General features: G+C 62.5%; 7 protein-coding genes across 9 annotated transcripts; 5 read left to right on the top strand and 2 right to left on the bottom strand.

Annotated features, from left to right (window-relative positions):
• Positions 1-314: 314 nt before the first annotated feature.
• MGG_04626 (6,7-dimethyl-8-ribityllumazine synthase) lies at positions 315-1,504 on the top strand. Its single transcript, XM_062773557.1, has 3 exons — positions 315-575; positions 944-1,284; positions 1,394-1,504. The coding sequence occupies exons 1-3, from the start codon at positions 358-360 to the stop codon at positions 1,468-1,470; spliced, it is 636 nt and encodes a 211-aa protein (XP_062629541.1). The 5' UTR covers positions 315-357; the 3' UTR covers positions 1,471-1,504.
• A 64-nt stretch (positions 1,505-1,568) lies between these two features.
• SPBC2D10.03c (UPF0587 protein) lies at positions 1,569-2,399 on the bottom strand. Its single transcript, XM_062773556.1, has 4 exons — positions 2,366-2,399; positions 2,216-2,296; positions 2,044-2,166; positions 1,569-1,956 (listed from the first exon to the last, which is right to left on the bottom strand). The coding sequence occupies exons 1-4, from the start codon at positions 2,369-2,371 to the stop codon at positions 1,666-1,668; spliced, it is 501 nt and encodes a 166-aa protein (XP_062629540.1). The 5' UTR covers positions 2,372-2,399; the 3' UTR covers positions 1,569-1,665.
• A 203-nt stretch (positions 2,400-2,602) lies between these two features.
• Positions 2,603-4,055, top strand: SPAC2E1P5.03 (putative J domain-containing protein; the record flags this gene model as incomplete). The annotated part of the gene is made up of 5 exons (XM_062773555.1): positions 2,603-2,670; positions 2,732-2,790; positions 2,901-3,100; positions 3,254-3,550; positions 3,618-4,055. Exons 1-5 carry the CDS (start codon positions 2,615-2,617, stop codon positions 4,053-4,055), a joined length of 1,050 nt encoding a protein of 349 aa, XP_062629539.1. The 5' UTR covers positions 2,603-2,614.
• Positions 4,056-4,154: 99 nt separating this feature from the next.
• Positions 4,155-6,454, bottom strand: MVP1 (Sorting nexin MVP1). Its single transcript, XM_062773554.1, has 9 exons — positions 6,397-6,454; positions 6,144-6,361; positions 5,977-6,104; positions 5,474-5,941; positions 5,367-5,437; positions 5,109-5,312; positions 4,805-5,069; positions 4,553-4,766; positions 4,155-4,507 (listed from the first exon to the last, which is right to left on the bottom strand). Exons 1-9 carry the CDS (start codon positions 6,399-6,401, stop codon positions 4,284-4,286), a joined length of 1,797 nt encoding a protein of 598 aa, XP_062629538.1. The 5' UTR covers positions 6,402-6,454; the 3' UTR covers positions 4,155-4,283.
• A 173-nt stretch (positions 6,455-6,627) lies between these two features.
• Positions 6,628-8,563, top strand: GYP8 (GTPase-activating protein GYP8; the record flags this gene model as incomplete). Its single annotated transcript, XM_062773553.1, has 6 exons — positions 6,628-6,779; positions 6,817-7,061; positions 7,101-7,554; positions 7,593-7,649; positions 7,685-7,835; positions 7,871-8,563. The coding sequence occupies exons 1-6, from the start codon at positions 6,637-6,639 to the stop codon at positions 8,561-8,563; spliced, it is 1,743 nt and encodes a 580-aa protein (XP_062629537.1). The 5' UTR covers positions 6,628-6,636.
• A 1,116-nt stretch (positions 8,564-9,679) lies between these two features.
• On the top strand, positions 9,680-11,881 carry LOC62_05G007028 (uncharacterized protein). The gene is made up of 6 exons (XM_062773552.1): positions 9,680-10,054; positions 10,103-10,142; positions 10,206-10,374; positions 10,473-10,515; positions 10,588-11,607; positions 11,660-11,881. Exons 1-6 carry the CDS (start codon positions 9,948-9,950, stop codon positions 11,706-11,708), a joined length of 1,428 nt encoding a protein of 475 aa, XP_062629536.1. The 5' UTR covers positions 9,680-9,947; the 3' UTR covers positions 11,709-11,881.
• Positions 11,882-12,068: 187 nt separating this feature from the next.
• Positions 12,069-18,374, top strand: cka1 (the record flags this gene model as incomplete). Of its 3 annotated transcripts, XM_062773549.1 has the most annotated exons (16): positions 12,069-12,405; positions 12,526-12,580; positions 12,634-12,710; positions 12,779-12,973; positions 13,037-14,626; positions 14,674-14,689; positions 14,725-14,758; positions 14,798-14,878; positions 14,938-15,136; positions 15,368-16,310; positions 16,363-16,616; positions 16,655-16,814; positions 16,875-17,036; positions 17,073-17,179; positions 17,224-17,824; positions 17,868-18,374. In XM_062773549.1, the coding sequence occupies exons 5-16, from the start codon at positions 14,537-14,539 to the stop codon at positions 18,188-18,190; spliced, it is 2,970 nt and encodes a 989-aa protein (XP_062629533.1). In that variant the 5' UTR covers positions 12,069-12,405; positions 12,526-12,580; positions 12,634-12,710; positions 12,779-12,973; positions 13,037-14,536. The 3 variants fall into 3 exon arrangements, with proteins under 3 accessions (XP_062629533.1, XP_062629534.1, XP_062629535.1); XM_062773550.1 differs by having other exon boundaries at positions 14,725-14,878; XM_062773551.1 differs by lacking the exons at positions 14,674-14,689; positions 14,725-14,758; positions 14,798-14,878; ... (6 more) ...; positions 17,224-17,824; positions 17,868-18,374 and having other exon boundaries at positions 13,757-13,894.
• Positions 18,375-19,410: the final 1,036 nt, after the last annotated feature.

Genomic DNA, 19,410 nt, shown 5'->3' with positions numbered 1-19,410 from the left:
GCGGTTACGGGCCTTGATGCGGGTGTGTTTCGCGCGTGAGTTGCGATGAGATGAGATGGTGCTTGGGGCATGCATAGGCAGATACATAGTGCAGAGGTGTGTTGCTGGTAAGGGCTGCAGTGTACGGGGTTGTAGGTACCGTGTATTCCACACTGTGCACAGTGTCGCGGTGTACGCGGTGTTAGTGATGACAACGGCGTATGCGGCCCCCCCATACAAGCCTCCGTGTCATGAACCTGACGACATCGAACGCGACGGAAGCTGGGCTGACATGATGACGACTGGACCGGGCCGAGTGTCTCTCCACCTCGACACTTTGACACTGTGCATATCTCACCCCGCGTCAACAACACTAAAATGGCAGACCACACGATCAAGGGACTCCCCGCCCCGCCCACAAAGTACGACGGCTCGGCGCTGCGTATCGGCATTGTCCACGCCCGCTGGAACGACGTGGTCATCAAGTCGCTCGTGGCCGGCACTGTCAACAAGCTCAAGGAGCAGGGTGTCAAGGAGGAGAACATTGTGATCAAGAGCGTGCCCGGAAGCTACGAGCTGCCGTTTGCGACGCAAAAGTGAGTGGGAAGGGGGAGAGGGGGGGGGGAAAGCCGGAGCTTGGGTGGAGGGTGGGTGCATCATAAGGGGAGGCGGAGCCGGGTGGAGGGGTGGGTGGTGGCATTCATTCTCGCGCGCAGCGCGTAGGGGTGGTTGGGCGGGCAAAGTATCGCTCGCGCCAGCAGGGTGGGTGGGTGGGCAACCTTCCTCGCAAGCTTGCTCGAGGGCGGGTGTGGGGGAGGGAGAGAGAGGAGGCGGAAGAAGGAGAGCAAGTTGAGGAGAGAGAGGAAGACAAGAAGGGGCTGCAACAACACCCCTTTGCCTTTCCTCCCGGAATGCCGCGAAGCCGACCTCGAAGCTCGCCAGCACACACCACTAACACCCGCAGGCTCATCGCAGGCGGCAAGGCGCAGTCAGCCAAGGCCGAGCCGTCGCTCATCGGCGCGACCAACCTCCTGGGCTCGCTCGTCGACGAGGTGCGCTCCGGCACGCCAGCGCCTGAGACCAAGGGCGCGACGCGCGAGTTTGACGCCGTCATCGCCATCGGCGTGCTCATCAAGGGCTCGACCATGCACTTCGAGTACATCTCCGAGGCGGTCACGCACGGCCTCATGCGCGTCCAGCTCGACACGGGCACGCCGGTTGTGTTTGGCGTGCTTACCGCCCTGACGGACGAGCAGGCGCTCGTGCGTGCTGGTATTGGAAGCGACCCGCAGCAGAAGGGACACAGTGAGTGCAGGCGCCGAGCTGCCGTCAGGCAGCGAGGCGGTGGCGGCGAGCCGGCGTCCCGGCCAGCCTCATCCCACCCGCTACTTCCGACCCCGCTGACACCCTCCAGACCACGGCGAGGACTGGGGCCTTGCTGCCGTTGAGCTCGCCGCGTCCGTCTCCGAGTGGGGCAAGGGCTCGATCTAGAGTTGTGATAGAGGGATGTATGTGTGAAGGAACAGTGTGATGTGTGGGTGGTGCGTTGCGTGAGCAGATGAGGACGTGAGCAGCTGGGGCCAAGACCACCGCGACCATGCAATTACATCGGCATCAACCTCAACCCTCTATACACATCCACATTGCGGAGCTCGCCAGCCTGCGGCTGCCTCGCTTGCTCGCCCTCTAAATACGCTTCACCTCGCTCTTGAACTCGCTGACGCTGACCGGACCGCCAGCAGTCTCATCGTAGTCGTCCCACCGCTCCTCGCCCTCGTCGAGCTCGACCTCAAACTTCTCGCCGCTGTCCTCGGCGTCGGCGAGCCAGCTCCCGCGGAAGTGGAACCGCGTGACCTCGAGCCCGCGGCAGTCGAGCGCGACAAAGGGCGCGAGCGCGCCGTTCGCGGCGGAGTAGGGCAGGGGAGTCGTCGACTTGGACGCGGACGAGGGGGCGGTGAAGGATGCCGAGTGCTCTTTCTGTTGTCGTCAGCACCGTATCAGCCGAGATAAAGCTCTCAGGATCCGCCAGCGCCGGCTGACGCCGCCGCCTCGCTCGCCGCTCACCTTGCAGTTACCGCACCGCCAGACAAAGTGCGCGCTGCCGCGGCTTCCCGACAGCTCGTGCTCCTCCGTCTGGTTGAACGACACGACCTTGGGGTGTTCTTCGCGGCACGACGTGCAGAGGACCTGTGCGCGGCGTTAGCTGCGCGCGTGGTGAGACTCGGGGCCTACCCACGTTGAAGTAGTACTCGTAGTCTGCGGCCGGGCGGACGTTGGTCACGCCCTCGAGCTCCATGCCGATCTGGACGAGGAGTTTCTGGGTGTGTGAGCGTGAGCTGCGCGGTGTCACAGCGAGTGCGGGCGCGCGGTCTCTGTGTGTACTTACGACCATTTTGTTGCTTGTGGTGTTGTTGAAGCTGTTGACAAGCTCGAGATGCTCAGCCCAAACCGATGACAAGCAACCGGCGCAACATTCGCCCAGCTCCCAGATCTCCCCTCAGCGCGCCACGTGCACCACGCGACGGCCCGTGCCTGATCGATCAAGTCCAGTGCCATCCCGTACGCCGTCCCGCCCGCTGCCAACGCGACTGAAGTTGCCGTTGGACTTTTTCTAACCGCTACACACCGACCGACCATGCGGCTCACGATTCTGGCGCTCTTCGCGCTCGTGTTTGCCGTCTCGGCGCTGGCGTGAGTCTGCCTGCCTGCACGCGCGGTGCTGCGGCCGACCGACGCTGACACCACACCACAGCTGGGACAAGAACGACTATGAGATCTTTGATCTCGTGAGCGCGCTGCAGGCGTCCGAGGGTGAGTGTCGGGAGCCGGCCGCGCAGCGGTCGGCCTGGCGTGGCGTGCTCGCCTTTGGTCGCTGCCCACGCCATCTTCACGCTAGCTCGCTGACGCTCGCTCGCTCGCAGGCAAAGGAACCACCTTCTACTCGGTCCTCGGGCTCGAGACCTCTGCGACCACGCCGGAAATCACAAAGGCCTACCGCCGCAAGTCGCTCCAGTGGCACCCGGACAAGAACCCCGGCGTCAAGGACATTGAGGCGCGGTTTGCGCGTCTCGGTGTGATTGCGCAGATCCTGCGTGATGGCGAGAGAAGGGAGAGGTATAATGTGAGTCGAGCGAGTGCCGCGAGCGCAGCCGGCGCGAGGGGGTAGTGAGGGGGACGGCGCAGTGAAGGGGTTGGCAGCCAGCTGCATCCCTTCCTCGGCCCAGCTCCTCGCTCCCCGCCTCGGACCTGCGGTCCTCGGCGCTAACACCCCCAGTTCTTCCTCAAGAACGGCGTGCCCACCTGGAAGGGCTTCGGCTACGCGTACACGCGCTGGCGCCCCGGACTCGGCTTCGTCTTCACCTTCCTGGCGGTGCTGACGGCGGGCATGCACTACATTGTCCTGCGGCTCAACTATGCGCGCGACGTGCGCCGCGTCGAGTACTTCAAGACGACGGCGCAGCGCCTCGCGCGCGGCGCGCAGGGACGGCGCAAGGTCAAGGTGCCGATGGTTGAGGGCGCTGTTGGCGGCGAGGGGCTCGAGCTGGTCGTTGATGGCGAGGACGTGTTCTTGGTGAGTTGAGCGAGTGCGAGAGCGAGCTGGCGCAAGGCTACGGACCCCTCGCTGACGCTCGGTTTAGCCCCACGACGACGGATCCCTCGCCTACCTCGACGAGCTGGCGACCCTGCCGTCCGTCCTGCGCACCTGGCCCTTCCGCCTCATCATCGGCACGTACCGCCGCTTCGTGCCGGCCAAGGAGGAGGCGTACGACGAGGGCGAGGACGAGGACGAGGACGAGGACGACAACACCGAGGCGACCAACGGCTTCGAGGTGCCCGACCCCGACACGCCGACGCCTGCCCCCCGTCCCCGTGGCCGCGCGGCCGAGCTCCGTGCCCTCCGCCAGAAGAAGAGCAAGGCCGCCAAGGGCAAGGGCGGCAGCAGCGGACGCGAGAGCGGTGACTCGACCCCCGCCGAGTCGACCGCCGCCGAGGACTCGGAGGCCGACGCTAAGCGCAAGCCTGGCGCTGGCAAGGCCGCCGGCGCGCGCCGTCGCAAGCTCGCTATGAAGAAGTAGTAGCGCGTGCTGCCTGCTTGCTGGTTTGCGACGGCGGCGCGTCGTGAGGCACCGCCACAGTCTATAGACATATCATGCACCACCCCACCCACCCAATTACTACTACCATGCATACTAACGCCTGTGAAGTGAACAACAGCCAAGAAATGTGTTTCGTCATCGTCGCCTCCAATGCGCTCCCCCCGCTAAATGAATGTGCTCCGTTGTTGTTTGTGCTTGACAGCACGCTTAATCCGTCGGCATGCGCTCGAGGTCCTCGATAAGCCGCTCCCACACGCGCGTCTCGGCCCCTGCGGCCTCGTGCTCTCCGTTTGCCCACGCGCGCCAACCGAGCGTGGCCGCTGCCGCCTGCCGCGTGTGGAACACGACCGACAGCTCGTGCCACATGCACGCGCGGATGAAGACGCGCCGGTGGAGGAGGTTGTCAATGGTCGTGTTGTCTTGATCGATCGCTGCGGGCGTCAGCTTAGTGCGCAGACAATGCTCAGCTAACGCACCAATGACGAGCTTCTCCACTTCGGCCTCGTACCCCGGCTTCTGCGCCTGCCTCGTCTTCTCGATCTTGCCCTGCAGCCCCTCGATTCGCTTCCGTAGAGTGTCGACCGAGTCGCGCGACAGCCGCGAGTGTCGGTGGAACAGGTCCCGGAACGCGCCGTACATGTCGCGCTGGGTCTTGAGCGCCTCGACGGCAGCAACGATTGTGGCAGTGTCCTGGCAGGTTAGCTTGAGGATCTGCAAGCGCAACCTACCCTGTCGCGCTGCGCGGCCAGGCTCGACCACCCGTTGCCCACATCGCCCAGGCCGCGCCCGACCGCCGTGCACAGATCACACGATTGGCCGGTTGGCACACAGCGGTGGCAGCTGGCTGGGAGGTCCTCGGCGACGGTCTGCAGCGAAAGCGCGAAGCGCGAAGACTCGGCCGCGGCGACCTGCAGGCGGTGGAGCTCGCGCTCGGCGAGCGTTACCATCTTTTGATACGAGGCAATGAGGCCCGGGAGGCGGGTGCGAAGGCGACTGTGGTGGGTCAGTCACCGATGACGACGGGGTACTCACTCGAGCTTCTCCTCCAGGTCCGAGGGGATGACCATTTCCTGTGCGGGGTTGAGACGCTTGCTCACGGATTCTTCTTCTGTCGACACCTTCATGCGCTTGCGCCACGCCTCAAAGTTGATTTCGGTCATGAAGACATTGAGCGCGCCGTCGTCGCGGATAACGGGGTGGTTGACAAGCGCGTTGAGGAAGCGGCGGAGGCCTTTTCTGTGGTGGTGTGAGTTGTGTGCAATGGAGTGCGAACCTCAACTCTTCACTCACCGCCGCTGCTCGAGGAACGAGGCGTCGGGGCTGATCCGCTTCGGCGGCAGCGCAGGCAGGAGGCGGAACGGCTACGCGTCAGCACATGCCACACTCTCACCACTTACATAGCGCTGCGTGAGCGTAGTCAGAAGCCACACAAAGTCCGAGTATCGGCGGTTGAGGGGTTCTGGCCGTTTGTCGGACACCACGCGGTACTTTTGCAGGAACCAGCCTTCCTTCTCGGGGATGATCTGTACATCGACAGTCTCAAGGCGGCGCCAGAAGCCGCGCTCGGCCTCAGCCTCGGCGTTGCCGCCGTTCAGAGGCTCGTCCCCGTTCGTCTGCGTCTGTGCGCCGGGGACAGCGTAGCGGGGCGCGGTGTCCCAAGGAGAGAAGGACGACGAGACGGAGGATTGCGGTTGCGTAGGTCCCGGGCGCTGGAGCTGCGGGAGGGGCAGCGTGCCGAGTGCCGCGTCGAGGGCCTCGAGCGACACCTCGCCGCCCTCGTTCTGCGCGAGCGCGACCAGCGCAAGCGCGAGGAAGAAGGTGGACCGGTCGAGCGCGACCTTGTTGTGTGCCGTCAAGTCGAGGATCTGGCATCAGGCGAGGCAGTCACCAACCCACTCACCCTCTCAAGTGTGGACGCGGGCAGTTTCGAAGTGAGAAGTAGGCGCTGGACGGCGGGTAGAGATACCTCGCCGAGGTGGCTTGGCTCCAGGCCGCGGAAGAGGGAGATGTAGAGCGATGGCGGGTCGTCTAGGCCGCATCAGCCGGCGGAGGAAGGTGGCCACTCACTCAGATAAGCGTCCCTGCTCGGGTTGGGCGATACGTTGGCCTCGGGCTCACCGCTCACGCCGGACCGCGGGCTGGGCGAGCGCACGGGGCTCTGGCTCCCGCTCCATGGGTCGACCTCGCTGTAGCCCGAGGTGGGGGCGAGCGGGTCCGCGAAGCCGCCCTGCGGCTGCGTGAGCAGGCTCGAGGTGGTGAGCGAGCTGCCCGTGCGCGGAGTATTGCTGGTGTCAGCTACAGTCTTGGCACGTCAGCTTACAACATGGTGTGCGCGGTAGTGCGCTGCTGATGAATGCGTTGACGACGACAGCGACGACGATGCGATGGAGACGACAGCCAGGCGATCTGCCAACACTGACGATGACGACTGGGCCCGTGTGGCGTCGTAACGCGGACATCTGCCCAGATCTCCGCAACCTGCCCTCCACCGGCCCGGACACGATAGCCGCCCATCACACACAATCGATCGCGCTGTTTGTGTCTCGTCGCCCAGCATACGATGAACGAGAAGGCCGGCACATGGCTCGACGCGCGCGACAGGGCCACCGCGGCCGCTGTTGCCGCGCACGACGACGCGGCGCTCCAGCGGCTGTCGGCCGAGCCGGGCGGGTTTGGATCCAATGCGTCGCGGCGCGCAGCTTGGTGAGTGGGCGTGTGCTGGCGGGCTAGCTGACGCCAGGCGCGAGGTGCTGCATCTTGACCGCGTCGAGGGGGGCTTTGCGACGCTAGCGACTGGGCCTCAGGTCGACGGTACGCCGACAGGTGACGCCACGCCGACGTCCTCAGCCCCCGATAGCCCGCTCGTCCACGTCACGGTGCGCGACAGCTCGCCGACGGCGCAGACGGACGACGGGCGCCCGGCACACCGTGACGAGGGCCAGGTGGCGCTTGATACGCGGCGGTCGTTCGTGACGTACCCCAAGGGTGGGTGGTGCTGCCTTCCCACGCGCTCACAGACAACAGGCCTGAGTAAAGGCGACAAGGCAGCCATGCAGGCCGACCTGCATGCGCTCATCGTGGCCGTGCTCCAGCGACACCCCGAGCTCAACTACTTCCAGGGGTTTCACGACATCATGACGGTGTTGTATCTGACGTTTTTGGATCGCACGCCAAGAGGAGGGGGCGTGGAGGAGGGGAAGAAGGCGGACACGGTCGACGAGAAGGCAGCCGCTGTCGCCGAGAAGGTGGCCGTTGTCGACGAGAAGGGGGACGTTATTGACGAGAAGGCCGACGTTATCGACGAGAAGGGGGGTGTTGTCGACGAGAAAGTGCCCGACGTCGACGAGCAGCCGTTCGAGGTCGACGAGGAGGGCCAGCGCCAGTGGGATGAGCTGCTCGCGGCCGCCGAGGTCGTGAGCCTGTGTCGCGTGCGTGACGCCATGGGAACGAGCCTCGGCCCAATGATGGGAATGTTAAGGTAGGTGACTGAACGTACATCGCTGACGCCGACTCTAGGCTGCTCCGCCGTGTGCTCGCCGCGGCCGACCCGCAGCTGTACCGCATCTCTGCTAGGTGAGCCTAGCTCTTCCAACCTCACTGACACGCAGCATATCTCCCGTCCCGACGCTCCCCTTCTTTGCCCTCTCGTGGATTCTCACGCTCTTCTCACACGACGTCGACACCCTCGAGCCCGTCCAGCGTATCTTCGACTACCTGATCACGCGCAACCCAATCTCGGCAATCTACCTTGCTGTGGCCGTGCGTACCCTGCCCCCCGATGCTGCTGACGCCAGATCCTTGTGGCGAAGAAGCCACAAATGCTGCGGCTCGCGGCGGCCCTCGGGCCCGAGGCGCGCGCGGACCCGTCGCTCTTACACCCCCTGTTTGCGCGCCTTCCGCCGCTGTATCCCGACACGCCCGACGCACCGGCCCCGCCTGCGATCGACGCCGCTACCGCCGCCGATGACGACAGTGACAACGCCAACCCCTACACGCCGATCGCGCTGAGCACGGTGTTCCTCCTCGCGGACAAGTTACAGGCCAAGTACCCGTGGGACGGCGCCCGGATACGCGGGCTCGAGGTCATGGGGCCGGGCAGCGTCACGCAGACGTACGGGCAAGACGCCGACGCGGAGAAGGGGATCTCGCTGGAAGCAGCGGCGACACATATCGACAAGGACGTCATCTTGCCTGGGGGCGACACGCTCGAGGACGAGGAGGAAGCGACACCGCCACGCTGGCCAGTGTCGTTGCCGCAACTGCCCAAGCTCCCCTTGCGCGTGCCGCCCAACCGCATCGGCACCGTGATTGCCTTTGGCGTGGTGGTGCTCGGTATCGGCACGGCTTTGTACGGCTGGCGGGCTGGTGGTCCGCGGGCAAGCTGGGCTCAGTGGTGGGGGCTTGTGGCGCGATCGTGGGCGGTCAGGAGTGTGGGCTTGGGCCACGGAGGATTGGTTGGGGGGCTGGAGCGCCTCCGGCTACGATAGTGGCCATTGTCTGCGTGGCAGCTAGCTGCTGCTCTGCATTGTGTGTAGCACGTTATAATAGAGGTGTCGTGTGCTTTCAGCAGTGTTTGAACAAGGGTTGTGTCAGTGTCAGGTTGTTGAACCAAATACAGTTTTTGTATGAGATCGGGGTTGTTGTGATTGTTTGTGGTGGGTGGTCTGGGCAGTGCCGGGCAGTGCCCCTTTGTCTGTTGCCAGGGCCCGACATCCTGACAAGGTTGCAAAGTGGCGCTGTGGGTGTCGAGCGTGCAAGTGATGCGCATGATGTCATGCCACAAGTCGGCAGTGTTTCATCGTGCCACGGCGACCGCGCGACCACTGGGCACTCTCTGCCTGCATACTGCCAGTCCTTGTGGCCCTGAGCGTGTCAGTGTTTAGGTCGACAAAGACTGATCCTCATTGGGAAATTTTATAAACAGCAGCAGCGCCTCGCAGCAGCAGCTGCACAGGTGGGCCAGGGATCGTCGACACACACGACCTGCAGCCGACGACGACTACGCCGCCGCCGCCGCCGGACTGTGCAGCAGCAAGCAAGCCAGCAAGCCAGCACAGTCAGCTGCCCCATAATAATTAATCATGCCCTTGACCGGGCCGAGTATGAACAAGGTGGTGTGCACAAAGCCAGCATAAGCGTGCCAAGGCGGGGATGGGCGGCGCCATCATTGATCTCGCAGCGTCGTGCGCAGCTGGATCTTGTCGCTCGCTGCCCGCCTGCTCCACTGCTCAACGGCTAATAGGACGCCATACTGCAAGCAGCACCGGAGAGCAAGCTCGACGAGGCAATGTGACAAACGCAAAGCAAAGAGAGTGTCTTGTCTCCCCTCTGCCCCCTCGCTCGCTCGCCTAGCCGCGTTGCCTTTTCGCAGGTGCCTGGTCTTCACTCGACTCCTGTCCTGGCTGTCCCCGTTCCTGATTGATACCTGAATACCTTGCAACGACGAGAACAACACCTGCCTGTCTGCACAGTGCACAGTGTGGCGTGTGTGGCTGCTCTGCTCAGTTTAGCCCTCCCACCCCCCCCCCATCCCTCTTCCTCCCTTCCCGGTACCGCCGTTTCGTCCTAGAGGGGTTTCACACCACCCACCGCATTGCACAATCGACGACGGACAGACAGACAGAGAGCATAGTCGTCGTCGGACACACTTTGCACTGTTGCTCTCTATTCGTTACTACACTACAACGATCAACGACATACGCACAGCACACGGCACACACACACACGGTGACACGGAGTGATCATCACGCAAACGCGCACGCCCGTCCGTCTGCTGCGAGCACCAGGTCGCCCGGCCGCACGACCACCACCACAGCGCCACCACCACTTTGCCCTTCCCCTCTGTCCCCCTCCCCCTCTCGCCCACCTCCGATGCTCCGCCGCACACTCGCTGCCGCAGCGCTCGCAGCGACCTCCGCCGCCGCCTTCACCTTCACCACGTCGCAGGCGGCGCAGTGCGAGCCGTGGACCATCACATGGTGCGCAGCTCCGCTCCGCTACTCGGGCATGATGACTGACTACCACAGGGATGGCGGCCAAAGTCCATTCAATCTCGTCCTCGTCCCGGTAAGTGCTAGGGTGTTTCGGACCGTAGCGCCGTTCATCTGTCCATCGCTGACGCGTGTGCAGACGCTCGAGGGCCCCAATGGCCACCTCGCCAACATCTCCATCCCTGCGCAGAGCGGCACTCCGCCCTACAAGTACAGCTTTGACCTCGACCAGCCCGAGGGCCTGCAGATGGTTGCGACCATGTACGACTCGACGGGCTGGGGCAGCGGCGGCGTGAGCCCTATCATCAGTAAGTCAGGTGGGCCAGTGGGCTAGGTGGACCATGTGCCATAGGCCAGGACGGTGCATCGCTATTTCACGAGGACGCCAACACTAACGACCCCACAGCCGTGGGCCGCTCCCCGTCGGGCAACTCGAGCTGCCTTAAATCGTGCGTGACTCCGTGACCGTGCACATGCGGCACATCGTGTTCCTTTTGTTCCACGGCTGACAGATGAACCAGTGCACCATCACTAGACTTTGGCTTCTGGCTCGACCCGACAACCAACCCGCCGCAATGCAGCAGCGTAGCCGTGGCGTGGAACTCGTCGACGGCAGTCTACCCCGTCAAGCTGTATGGCATTGTGCCTGCCGGAACGGCTTGGAACATCCCCGTGTCGCAGGACAAGAACACGCCGACGATCAACTGGGTCGCAAACATTGCGGCCGGCACGCAGTTTGTGCTCCTCATGAGCGATGCGGGCAAGGTCGGGACAGGCGGGAGCACGCCGCTTTTGACGGTGCAGCAGAGCAATGACAACACTTGTCTCAACTCGGGAAGCCCGTCGACCACGCCTGTAGTGACACCGTCGTCGACCGGCTCGTCGGCGCCGAGCTCGTCAGCACCGACGAATACTGCCGGCGGCGCGGCCAGTGCCGCTCCAGCCAAGAAGGGCAAGAATGTTTGGACGATTGTCGGGCCGATCCTCGCCGTGGTGCTTGCGCTCTTGATCCTCGCGCTCGTTTTGCTGTGGTGCAGGAGCCGTCGTCGCCAGCGCGACTCTGACAAGCCCGGCATGACCCCGTTAGCGATGGAGGAGCGCGATGGACGTCCCGGTATCCTTGACGGCGGTCTTGACACGCCATCATCCGCCTTCAGCCCCGGCTTCTCGCCCGCCCACACGCCCGGACATTCGCGCTTCAACAGCCGCACGACCAACAACCGTAACAGCTGGGGCGACTCGAACCCTAGCGCCAGTGTGCATGGCGCGTACGAGGGCCAGCCGCGCGGTGCCCAGGCTCCATCACTCCTCACCGACGGGCCAGAGGAGCACTTTGAGCTCCACCCCTTCCCATTCGAGGAGTCGCAGGGCGGCACGTCGAGCTCGTCGCACCAGCCACGAAACAGCGGATACACGACCGAGTCGGGCAAGCTCGAGGCAGAGTACGCTCGCGGCCGTGCCGCTGGCCACACGCGACTGTCCGAGTCGACCTCGGGCCCTAGAACTGGACCTTCTCCGCAGGGCGAGTGGGAGACGTCGTTGTGAGTATTTGGTTCTACTGCTGCGTCCATTGGTACTAACCACCGTGCCCAGTGACCCGCCCCCACAATACTCTCTGCGCCTTGCCAACCCCGATCAGTAGACGGCAGTGCCCGTCACCCGTCACCCGTCGCCCCGTCGCCCCGTCGCCCTGGTGACCCTTGTACACGAACACGAACAATTTACACTCCCTGTGGATAGTATTCTTTCCCCCCTCGCATCGGCCTGGCGCACATGTAGTAGAATGCCCCTTAACGAGTCCACATAATGATGAACAATGCAAGCATTGGTGCTTTGTACCGAGATGCACCATTGGGTGCCACAATGATTTTCCGCGGTGTTAAAAGGGGCCGTGGGTGGAGGTTCGTGGCTGGGAGTCAGATTAAGTCGCAGGGCGGGGGTGGTGGGCACGACGATTTGGGCGGAAGCTGGCTGACTGGGTGCAGGGCTGCACCATCATTCACTCTCGACCGGCTTCGTCAACACACGTCCATCATTCATTCAGTGCCATCAAACCAAAGAGGTCGTACCACTCAACCCCCCCTTCTTTATTTGTTTGTCGACCTTCTTTCGCTCGACCAGCACCACGACCACTTCACGCACACCTTTTGCTGCGTGATAAACTCGCGCGCACACACCAACCCGCTTACGTCGTCGGTCGCTCCGATCCAAGCTCTACTCATTCACTCTTCCAAACCTTCCTCCGCGGCTCCGACATTCCTACCATTTCACGGTCTCACTCCAAACCCACCCCGTCGGTTGAACAGCAACTTCTCAACATGTCGGGCAGCAGGAGCATTGTGAGTGGGCTGTGGAGCGGGCGCGCGCGGCGGGGCTGGACTGGACCAGCCGGACGCGAACCAGCGCCGCGCTGTGCCCGATGCTACTCGCACCACCCCTTCGATCGCTAACAGCCGCAGGCACGAGTGTACGCCGACGTCAACGAGAGGCTAGGACGGTCATGGTGGGACTATGGTGCGTTGGGTTGCGTTGCGCTGCGCCGAACGGTTGTGCTGACACGCGACCAGACAACCTCATCGTCACCTGGGGCGTGCAGGACAACTACGAGATTGTGCGCAAGGTCGGACGAGGAAAGTACTCGGAGGTGAGTTTGCGACACAGGCAGCATGTGGAGCCAGCAGGCAGGGCAGCGCACTGACACTTGTTGTTCAGGTGTTCGAGTCGGTCCACCTGCCCACCAACCAGAAGTGCATTGTCAAGGTCTTGAAGCCTGTCAAGAAGAAGAAGATCAAGCGTGAGATCAAGATTCTCCAGAACCTCGCCGGCGGACCAAATGTCATTGGCTTGCTAGACGTTGTGCGCGACCCGCAGTCCAAGACCCCCTCCATCGTCTCGGAGTATGTCAACGTGAGTGACTGGTGCGATGGGAGAGTGAGAAGCGTTTGCCGTGTCTAACCCTCCTTCCCACAGAACACCGAGTTCAAGACTCTCTACCCTAAATTCAACGACTTTGACGTCCGCTTCTACATCTTTGAGCTTCTCAAGGCTCTCGACTTCTGCCACTCGAAGGGCATCATGCACCGCGATGTCAAGCCACACAACGTCATGATCGACCACGAGCGGAGACAGCTTCGTCTGATCGACTGGGGACTGGCCGAGTTCTACCACCCCGGTACCGAGTACAACGTCCGTGTCGCGTCGCGTTACTTCAAGGGTCCCGAGCTCCTCGTCGACTTCCAGGAGTACGACTACAGCCTCGACATGTGGTCGCTCGGCTGCATGTTTGCGTCCATGATCTTCCGCAAGGAGCCCTTCTTCCACGGTCATGACAATGCCGACCAGCTCGTCAAGATCACCAAGGTGCTTGGCACCGACGAGCTGTTCAACTACCTTGAGCGATACGACATCGAGCTCGACTCGCAATTCGACGACATTCTCGGAAGATACCCCCGCAAGCCATGGTCGAGGTTCATCAGCACCGAGAACCAGCGCTACATCTCCAACGAGGCCATCGACTTCCTCGACAAGCTCCTCCGTTACGACCACCAGGAGCGCTTGACAGCAGCTGAGAGCAAGGAGCACGAGTACTTTGCGCCTGTCCGTGAGGCGGCTGCGCGCAACAATGCCGCGTCGTCGTCATGAGATCCGAGACACGAATGAACGACACTGGTCGATCGGCCGGCGTGACAGCCCTGTGCGCATCACAGCGGCCTGCGTTTGCAACGCTCGACTCGGTCTCTGGCAAGCACATGTTTCCTAATTCTCCTTTTCTCTCTCTCTCCTCTCCTCTGGTTCAATGGTCTATACCGTGTCCCCCCTGCCTTGTAATGTGGGTGGTCCTCGAGAGACGATGGCACGCGCGCACGCAAACACACCCTACAACCACCACCCCTACTGTTACATAGAAGATAGTGGTCTACACCCCCACTGCTCTGTAGTGAGCCGACTGGTATTGGCATTACTGGGCCAGTTGGAGTCTCTACACACTCGTCTCCCCCATACATGTCATTGTTTCGTGCGATGCGGGGTCTATGTCGGGTGCGTGCGGGTGTGACGACGTCTGGTCGGAGATGTCCCTCTCTGCCTCGGATGTGTCAAGCCATGGGGGGGATTGCGGTGTCGTTAGTGTGTCTGGGCGGGATCAAATTTCCTTGGTGTTGATGATTAGAATCCCTTTGTGTGATGTTTCAAATGTTGCCGTTAGGCCAAGCAAAGCAGCAACACAGTCAAGGCGTGTGACGACGACGAGACGAGACCAGAGCCGCCAACCCGCCAGCCCGCCGCCGCCAGTGACGACCACAAACAATCTATTCCCAATCAATCGATCCATTCATTCCATCAACACATTGCTCATAAACTCTCACACGCCAACTCGGCCGCTAACAAACGACACTTCAACAAGGTCAACAACAGCAGCAGCAGCAGCACAACACCACCACACCGCGCGCCGGCCATCACGCGTACAGCATAATGGCGTACGCGTACCCCGCCGAGCCGGTGCCCCCAAGCCCAGCTCGCAAGGGCGGCGACGCCGACGCGGACATTGTCCGCGAGTTCAAGGTTAGTCCAGCTCGCCAACGCGCAAGAGCCGCCGCTGACAGCCCCAGCGCAAGCTCGCCGAAGGTAGATCAAGCTCCACTGATTACGGCCGCTGACAGCAGACGAAAACTACATCTCGTACTTCAATGAGCGGTGCGTGTGGCCCCTTGGGGACGCAGAGCTGACGGGCAGGATCAAGATCGAGCAGTCGTACATCGACCAGCTGGGCAAGCTGCATGCCAAGACGGTAGGCGTTGACAGCGTGACCTTTGAGTGGGTAGAGAGGCGGCATCGGCGCCGGCGCATGGACTCGCAGCTGACACCGCGCCCAGCGCAACCCGGCGCGATTCCAACTCGTCGGCGAGACGCGCGTGGCTCGAGGTCCGCGACTACTCGCAGCGCGAGATCGACTCGCGCAGCGCCTTTATCAACGCGCTGCGCGACGACGTCGTGGGCCCGCTCACTTCGCTGCGCGATACGCAGGCGCGTATTCGACAGCGCATTAGAGAGGACCTCAAGACGGCGACGGATGTGAGTGGACATGGTGGTGGGCCGACAGGCCGTGTGATGCGAGTAGTGGCCTTGCTGGCGGCGGTGTGGGCGTGCACCAAGATGGGCAGGGCCCGTGTGACTGCCAGCTGTCAGCCGTGTGTGCTCGGACGGCGTAGGGCTCGGCCCGCAGCAGGGACTACGGGCTGCCGGCGGTGTCGTGGCCTGCCTCCCGACTGCATGCGTCCCAGACGACCTCACTCACACCCCCAGGCGTACGAGGACTACGCGTTCAGCAAAGTCCCAAAGCTCAAGCGCTCGTATGACTCCAAGTGCCAGGCACTGGTCGATTTCAAGAAACAGGAGCACGCGATCGCCATGCAGGCAAAGCTCTTGTCCGAAGCGTCACCCGTCGAGCCATCGCCGGCCGGCGACAAGCCGCACCCATTCTCGTACACGGTGTCATCCGATGGCGCGCCTCCCAGCTCGCCGCCATACAGCACTTCGGGCCTGAGCAGCTCGCAGGGATACTATAACCTGTCGAGCACGTCTCAGACGTCGTTATCGCCGTCGTCGCCCGGCTCAAACTTGTCGGCCCAGCTCCCCGCGTACTCGCCCGTGCCGTCGTCAGGTCTCGAGAGGCGCGGCACGCTGTCTAGCCTGGCTGGGCGTGCCCGCTCTGGCTCGGGCTCGGGCCTCAACCAGCTCGAAGGCAAGTCCAAGGAGGTGCTCAGCGACATTGCGCACCACGGCAAGAAGGGATTCACGGCCCTTAAGAACCGGTTCGGCGGCGATCGCGAGGGCAAGGGCGGTGGTGGTGGCAGCGACGCGGTGAGCGAGGTTGCGCCGTCCATCGCTCCCGACGAGAGAAACACGACACCATCTCGCCGCGGACACCATCAGCACCACGGCTCGATTGGCTCGTCAAAGGGCACAGCCGGGACGCTCAAGAGCGTCAAGGTCAAGCGCGACGCCGAGGAGGCAGACAAGGCGTATCGCCAGGGTGTCTTCCACTGCGAGTCGCTCCGTCTCCGCCGCGAGAAGCTCCAGCAGTCGGCGATTACGAGTTTGGGTTCGCTCAATGACGATCTCAACGCGACGATCAAGATCACCATGCGGGCATTTACCGACGCCACCTACGCCACGAGCTTCACGCTCGCACAGGCCACCGAGGTTATCACAAAGTCGATCAACGAGATCCACCCAGACGCCGACTGTGAGTTGCGCGCGCGCGCTGTGTGTGGGGACGTGTATTGACACACATACAGCTATGCGCTACCGCTCGCGCCTTCCCAAGGTGCAGAGGAACGCGCCGATCCTCTACTCTAACTTCTACGTTGGCCCCTGCCGATCGCTCATCTTTGGTGTCAGCCTCACCGACTACGACTTTGCCCGTGGTGAAGGTGGAGACCATGGCAGCCCACCCTTAATCGTGGAGAAGTCGATTGCGTGGATCGATGAGAGAGGACTGGATGCCGAGGGCATTTACAGGATAAGTGGCCGCATCGCCACAGTGAAGGAGGTGAGCTACGTGTGCGAGAACTGTGCTAACCGGTGCAGATGGTGCAGAGGATTGAGCAAGACGAGGACAAGTTCCGGTTCACGCCGGACAACGACGTGTTTAGTGTGTCGGTCGTCCTCAAACAGTACCTGCGCGAGTTGCCCGAGCCGCTGTTCCCCATGCCCCACTCGGAGCGGACGAGATATACACAGAACAGGGGTGAGTGGGGCGCGGCGCGGTGCCCAGCGAGGCTTGGTTCGCATTCTCACACTGCCCCAGACCAGCACATCGCAAACGACTTTACGTCGCTTCGAGGGCGTCTCCGTCGTCTCCCACCTATCCACCAGACCACTGTGCGCGCTATAATTGAGCACCTGTCGCGCATCGCTGCCCGCTCGAACACCAACAAGATGAGCGCAAAGAACCTCGCGGTTGTGTTCAGTGAGCTACGGAGATAAGGTCGTTAGCTGACCCCAGACTCGGTCGTCTTTGGCTCTGACGCAGTCCCGACAAACGGCAACGCGCTGACCATGCACCTGGAGAAGGACACTGTGCTCGAGGACATGATCACTTATTCTGACCTGGTGAGTTGCCCCGTGCGGTTTACTTCCAGCAGCTCACGCCGCAGCTGTTCAAAACCCCCGACCCCATGGCGGCTCGCCAGGCCGACGCCGAGTCAATCAACTCGTTCACGTCGTACCAGACGGACCCTGCTGCCCAGGCTGTTGTCCCGGCTCACCCTCACTACGAGGAGGAGGAGGACATTCCCATCTTCACGCCCGACGCCAAGCTCGTGCTTCTCTTCTCGCCCTTCAAGATCCCCGGGCCCATGCGCGATGCGGTCGGCGAAGACTACCACGTCCGTCCGCTCGCCGCTGACGACTTTATCCGGTCGTACTTTGGTCTGCTGTCGTCACTGTCGACAGCGCCTCCCCTTGCCCCGTCCGTCTTCACAGCGTTGTTCAACGCGCTCAAGGCGAGCATCGACACGTACTTCATCGTCGTGATTGTCGAGAAGTCGACCGACCAGATTGTGGCATCCGGCACCCTTATTGTGGAGCGCAAGTTTATTCACGCTGCCGGTCTTGCTGGCCACATTGAGGACATTGTGGTCTCGCCAAACGCCCAGGGTCGCGGTCTCGGCGGCACTCTCGTCACTGGTCTGAGGGAAATGGCCACGAGGCTCAACTGCTACAAGGTTATTCTTGACTGCAAGGATCCTAAAGTCGGTGAGTAGCTAACAACCACTTTGGCACCAAGCTAACCACTCAGGCTTCTACGAGAAGTGCGGCTTCGACCTGCGTGGCAGGCAGATGGCCTTCTACGTCAACCCAGATGACGCCAAACCCAAGGCGGCTGCCCCGCCACTCGAGTCGCCCAGCGAGGCCGACCTCAACAGCCCGGCAAGGACTGAGGAGGCGTCGACGACTGAGCGCGACGACGCAACCGCAGTGCCGGACACGCAGAGCGTAGCCGACACGCTCGAGACGGCGTCGACAAGCTCGGGGGTGACGTACCACTTCCCGACGGGCACAAGCCCGGAGCAGGGCCGCCGCCCATCAATCCCGTCGCGCGACCCGGAGCACCGCCTGTGATTGAAGAAAAGTGTTGCATTCATCCTATCCCTGCCTTTCCGAGTTTCATAGAATGGGAAGATGGGCCACGGCATGAAGATGGCGAGGAACGCGAATCTATTCATATACCCATGTATTGAGGGGACCGTATCGTTGGTATTGGGGAATTTTGTTTACATGAATGATGAAATGGTGTGGATGTGTGGCGCCGGGAAGGGTGGGGGCGGGGTTGCGGGGTGTGGTGGTGACGGAGGTCCGGTCCAGCGGACCGGTGTAGCGAGTGGCCTTGGCAGTGGCTGCGCCGCGGTGCGGCGCGGCGCCGAGGGCGGCGATGACCCGAGGCGGGCGGAGCCTCTCCTATGAATCAGACTCTCAGATGTCAACAGCCACCAACGACGACCACCAGGTCGTGCGTTCTTCCCCTCATCCCATTCCCGCCTCTGCTCCCTCCTCATGCTCTCACACTCGCTAGCCCATCATACCGGTATATGCCTTTGAATCACTCTGCCGAACCCACGGCGCGCCCGTCTCCCACTACATAGCTCCAGTGGCACCGCCACCAGAGTTAGTTTGGTTTGTCTGTATTCCTTTCCCAGCGCGATACTGTCGTCTGTGACGGGGGAGCTCACAGCGAGCGAGCGTGGGGCCGAGGTTGGCTTTCCCGACCGACTGACTGCATTCACCGTGCCGCCCTCACGCCGAAAACGACGACGACGACGAGGTACCAGACCCGACTCGCCAGATCACTGAGTTTCACCATGGCACGCTGTGCATCTGTGTCATGTACCTGCACTAACCAACCTCGCGACTCAGGACCCGCCAGCGCAAGGTAGGTACTGTAGGTATGTAGCTCGATTGCGTACCCCGGCTCAACGACGTCAAACGCCGCCGCTACATCTGTGTTGGTCACCTGCGATCGGAGTGGTACGCTGTGTAAAGAGAGACACTGAGATCCCCCGACGACGAACCTGTGTTGTGTTGCCGAGGCATTTCTGCCCACTGCCGATTCTGCGTGCGTCCACCCGTTCCGCCGTCCACCTTGCCGCCGCCACTAATGTCCCCACCGTCCACCGATGCCGCCGTCAGACGATCACTCACATTGAGCAGAGCCAGCCTGAGTCTCAATATGCACTGATGGTCCCTGAGCAAAACAACAACAACACCCGTGGCCCCGGCGACTGACTTGTTGTCGACTCTTCCTCTCGGCAGCTAGCCGCTCAGCCGACGCCGGCCGTCCCTGC

Source organism: Vanrija pseudolonga, chromosome 5, assembly GCF_020906515.1.
Source record: "Vanrija pseudolonga chromosome 5, complete sequence".
Lineage (NCBI taxonomy): Eukaryota > Fungi > Basidiomycota > Tremellomycetes > Trichosporonales > Trichosporonaceae > Vanrija > Vanrija pseudolonga.
Note: the sequence above shows the minus strand (reverse complement) of the source record. Positions and strands in the feature narration are given on the sequence as shown.

What these genes read in the sequence shown, in the direction of transcription:
- MGG_04626 (XM_062773557.1), top strand. Translation starts at nt 358, where the DNA reads ATGGCAGACCACACGATCAAGGGACTCCCCGCCCCGCCCACAAAGTAC. An exon ending in CTGCCGTTTGCGACGCAAAA is followed by an intron (nt 576 to 943) that starts GTGAGTGGGAAG and finishes TAACACCCGCAG; the next exon opens with GCTCATCGCAGGCGGCAAGG. An exon ending in CCCGCAGCAGAAGGGACACA is followed by an intron (nt 1,285 to 1,393) that starts GTGAGTGCAGGC and finishes GACACCCTCCAG; the next exon opens with ACCACGGCGAGGACTGGGGC.
- SPBC2D10.03c (XM_062773556.1), bottom strand. An exon ending in ACTACGAGTACTACTTCAAC is followed by an intron (nt 2,167 to 2,215) that starts GTGGGTAGGCCC and finishes CGCCGCGCACAG; the next exon opens with GTCCTCTGCACGTCGTGCCG. An exon ending in GGCGGTGCGGTAACTGCAAG is followed by an intron (nt 1,957 to 2,043) that starts GTGAGCGGCGAG and finishes TGACGACAACAG; the next exon opens with AAAGAGCACTCGGCATCCTT.
- MVP1 (XM_062773554.1), bottom strand. An exon ending in CCGCGTCCACACTTGAGAGG is followed by an intron (nt 5,942 to 5,976) that starts GTGAGTGGGTTG and finishes GCCTGATGCCAG; the next exon opens with ATCCTCGACTTGACGGCACA. An exon ending in TCGTTCCTCGAGCAGCGGCG is followed by an intron (nt 5,313 to 5,366) that starts GTGAGTGAAGAG and finishes ACACCACCACAG; the next exon opens with AAAAGGCCTCCGCCGCTTCC.
- LOC62_05G007028 (XM_062773552.1), top strand. Translation starts at nt 9,948, where the DNA reads ATGCTCCGCCGCACACTCGCTGCCGCAGCGCTCGCAGCGACCTCCGCC. An exon ending in TCAATCTCGTCCTCGTCCCG is followed by an intron (nt 10,143 to 10,205) that starts GTAAGTGCTAGG and finishes ACGCGTGTGCAG; the next exon opens with ACGCTCGAGGGCCCCAATGG. An exon ending in AACTCGAGCTGCCTTAAATC is followed by an intron (nt 10,516 to 10,587) that starts GTGCGTGACTCC and finishes CAGATGAACCAG; the next exon opens with TGCACCATCACTAGACTTTG.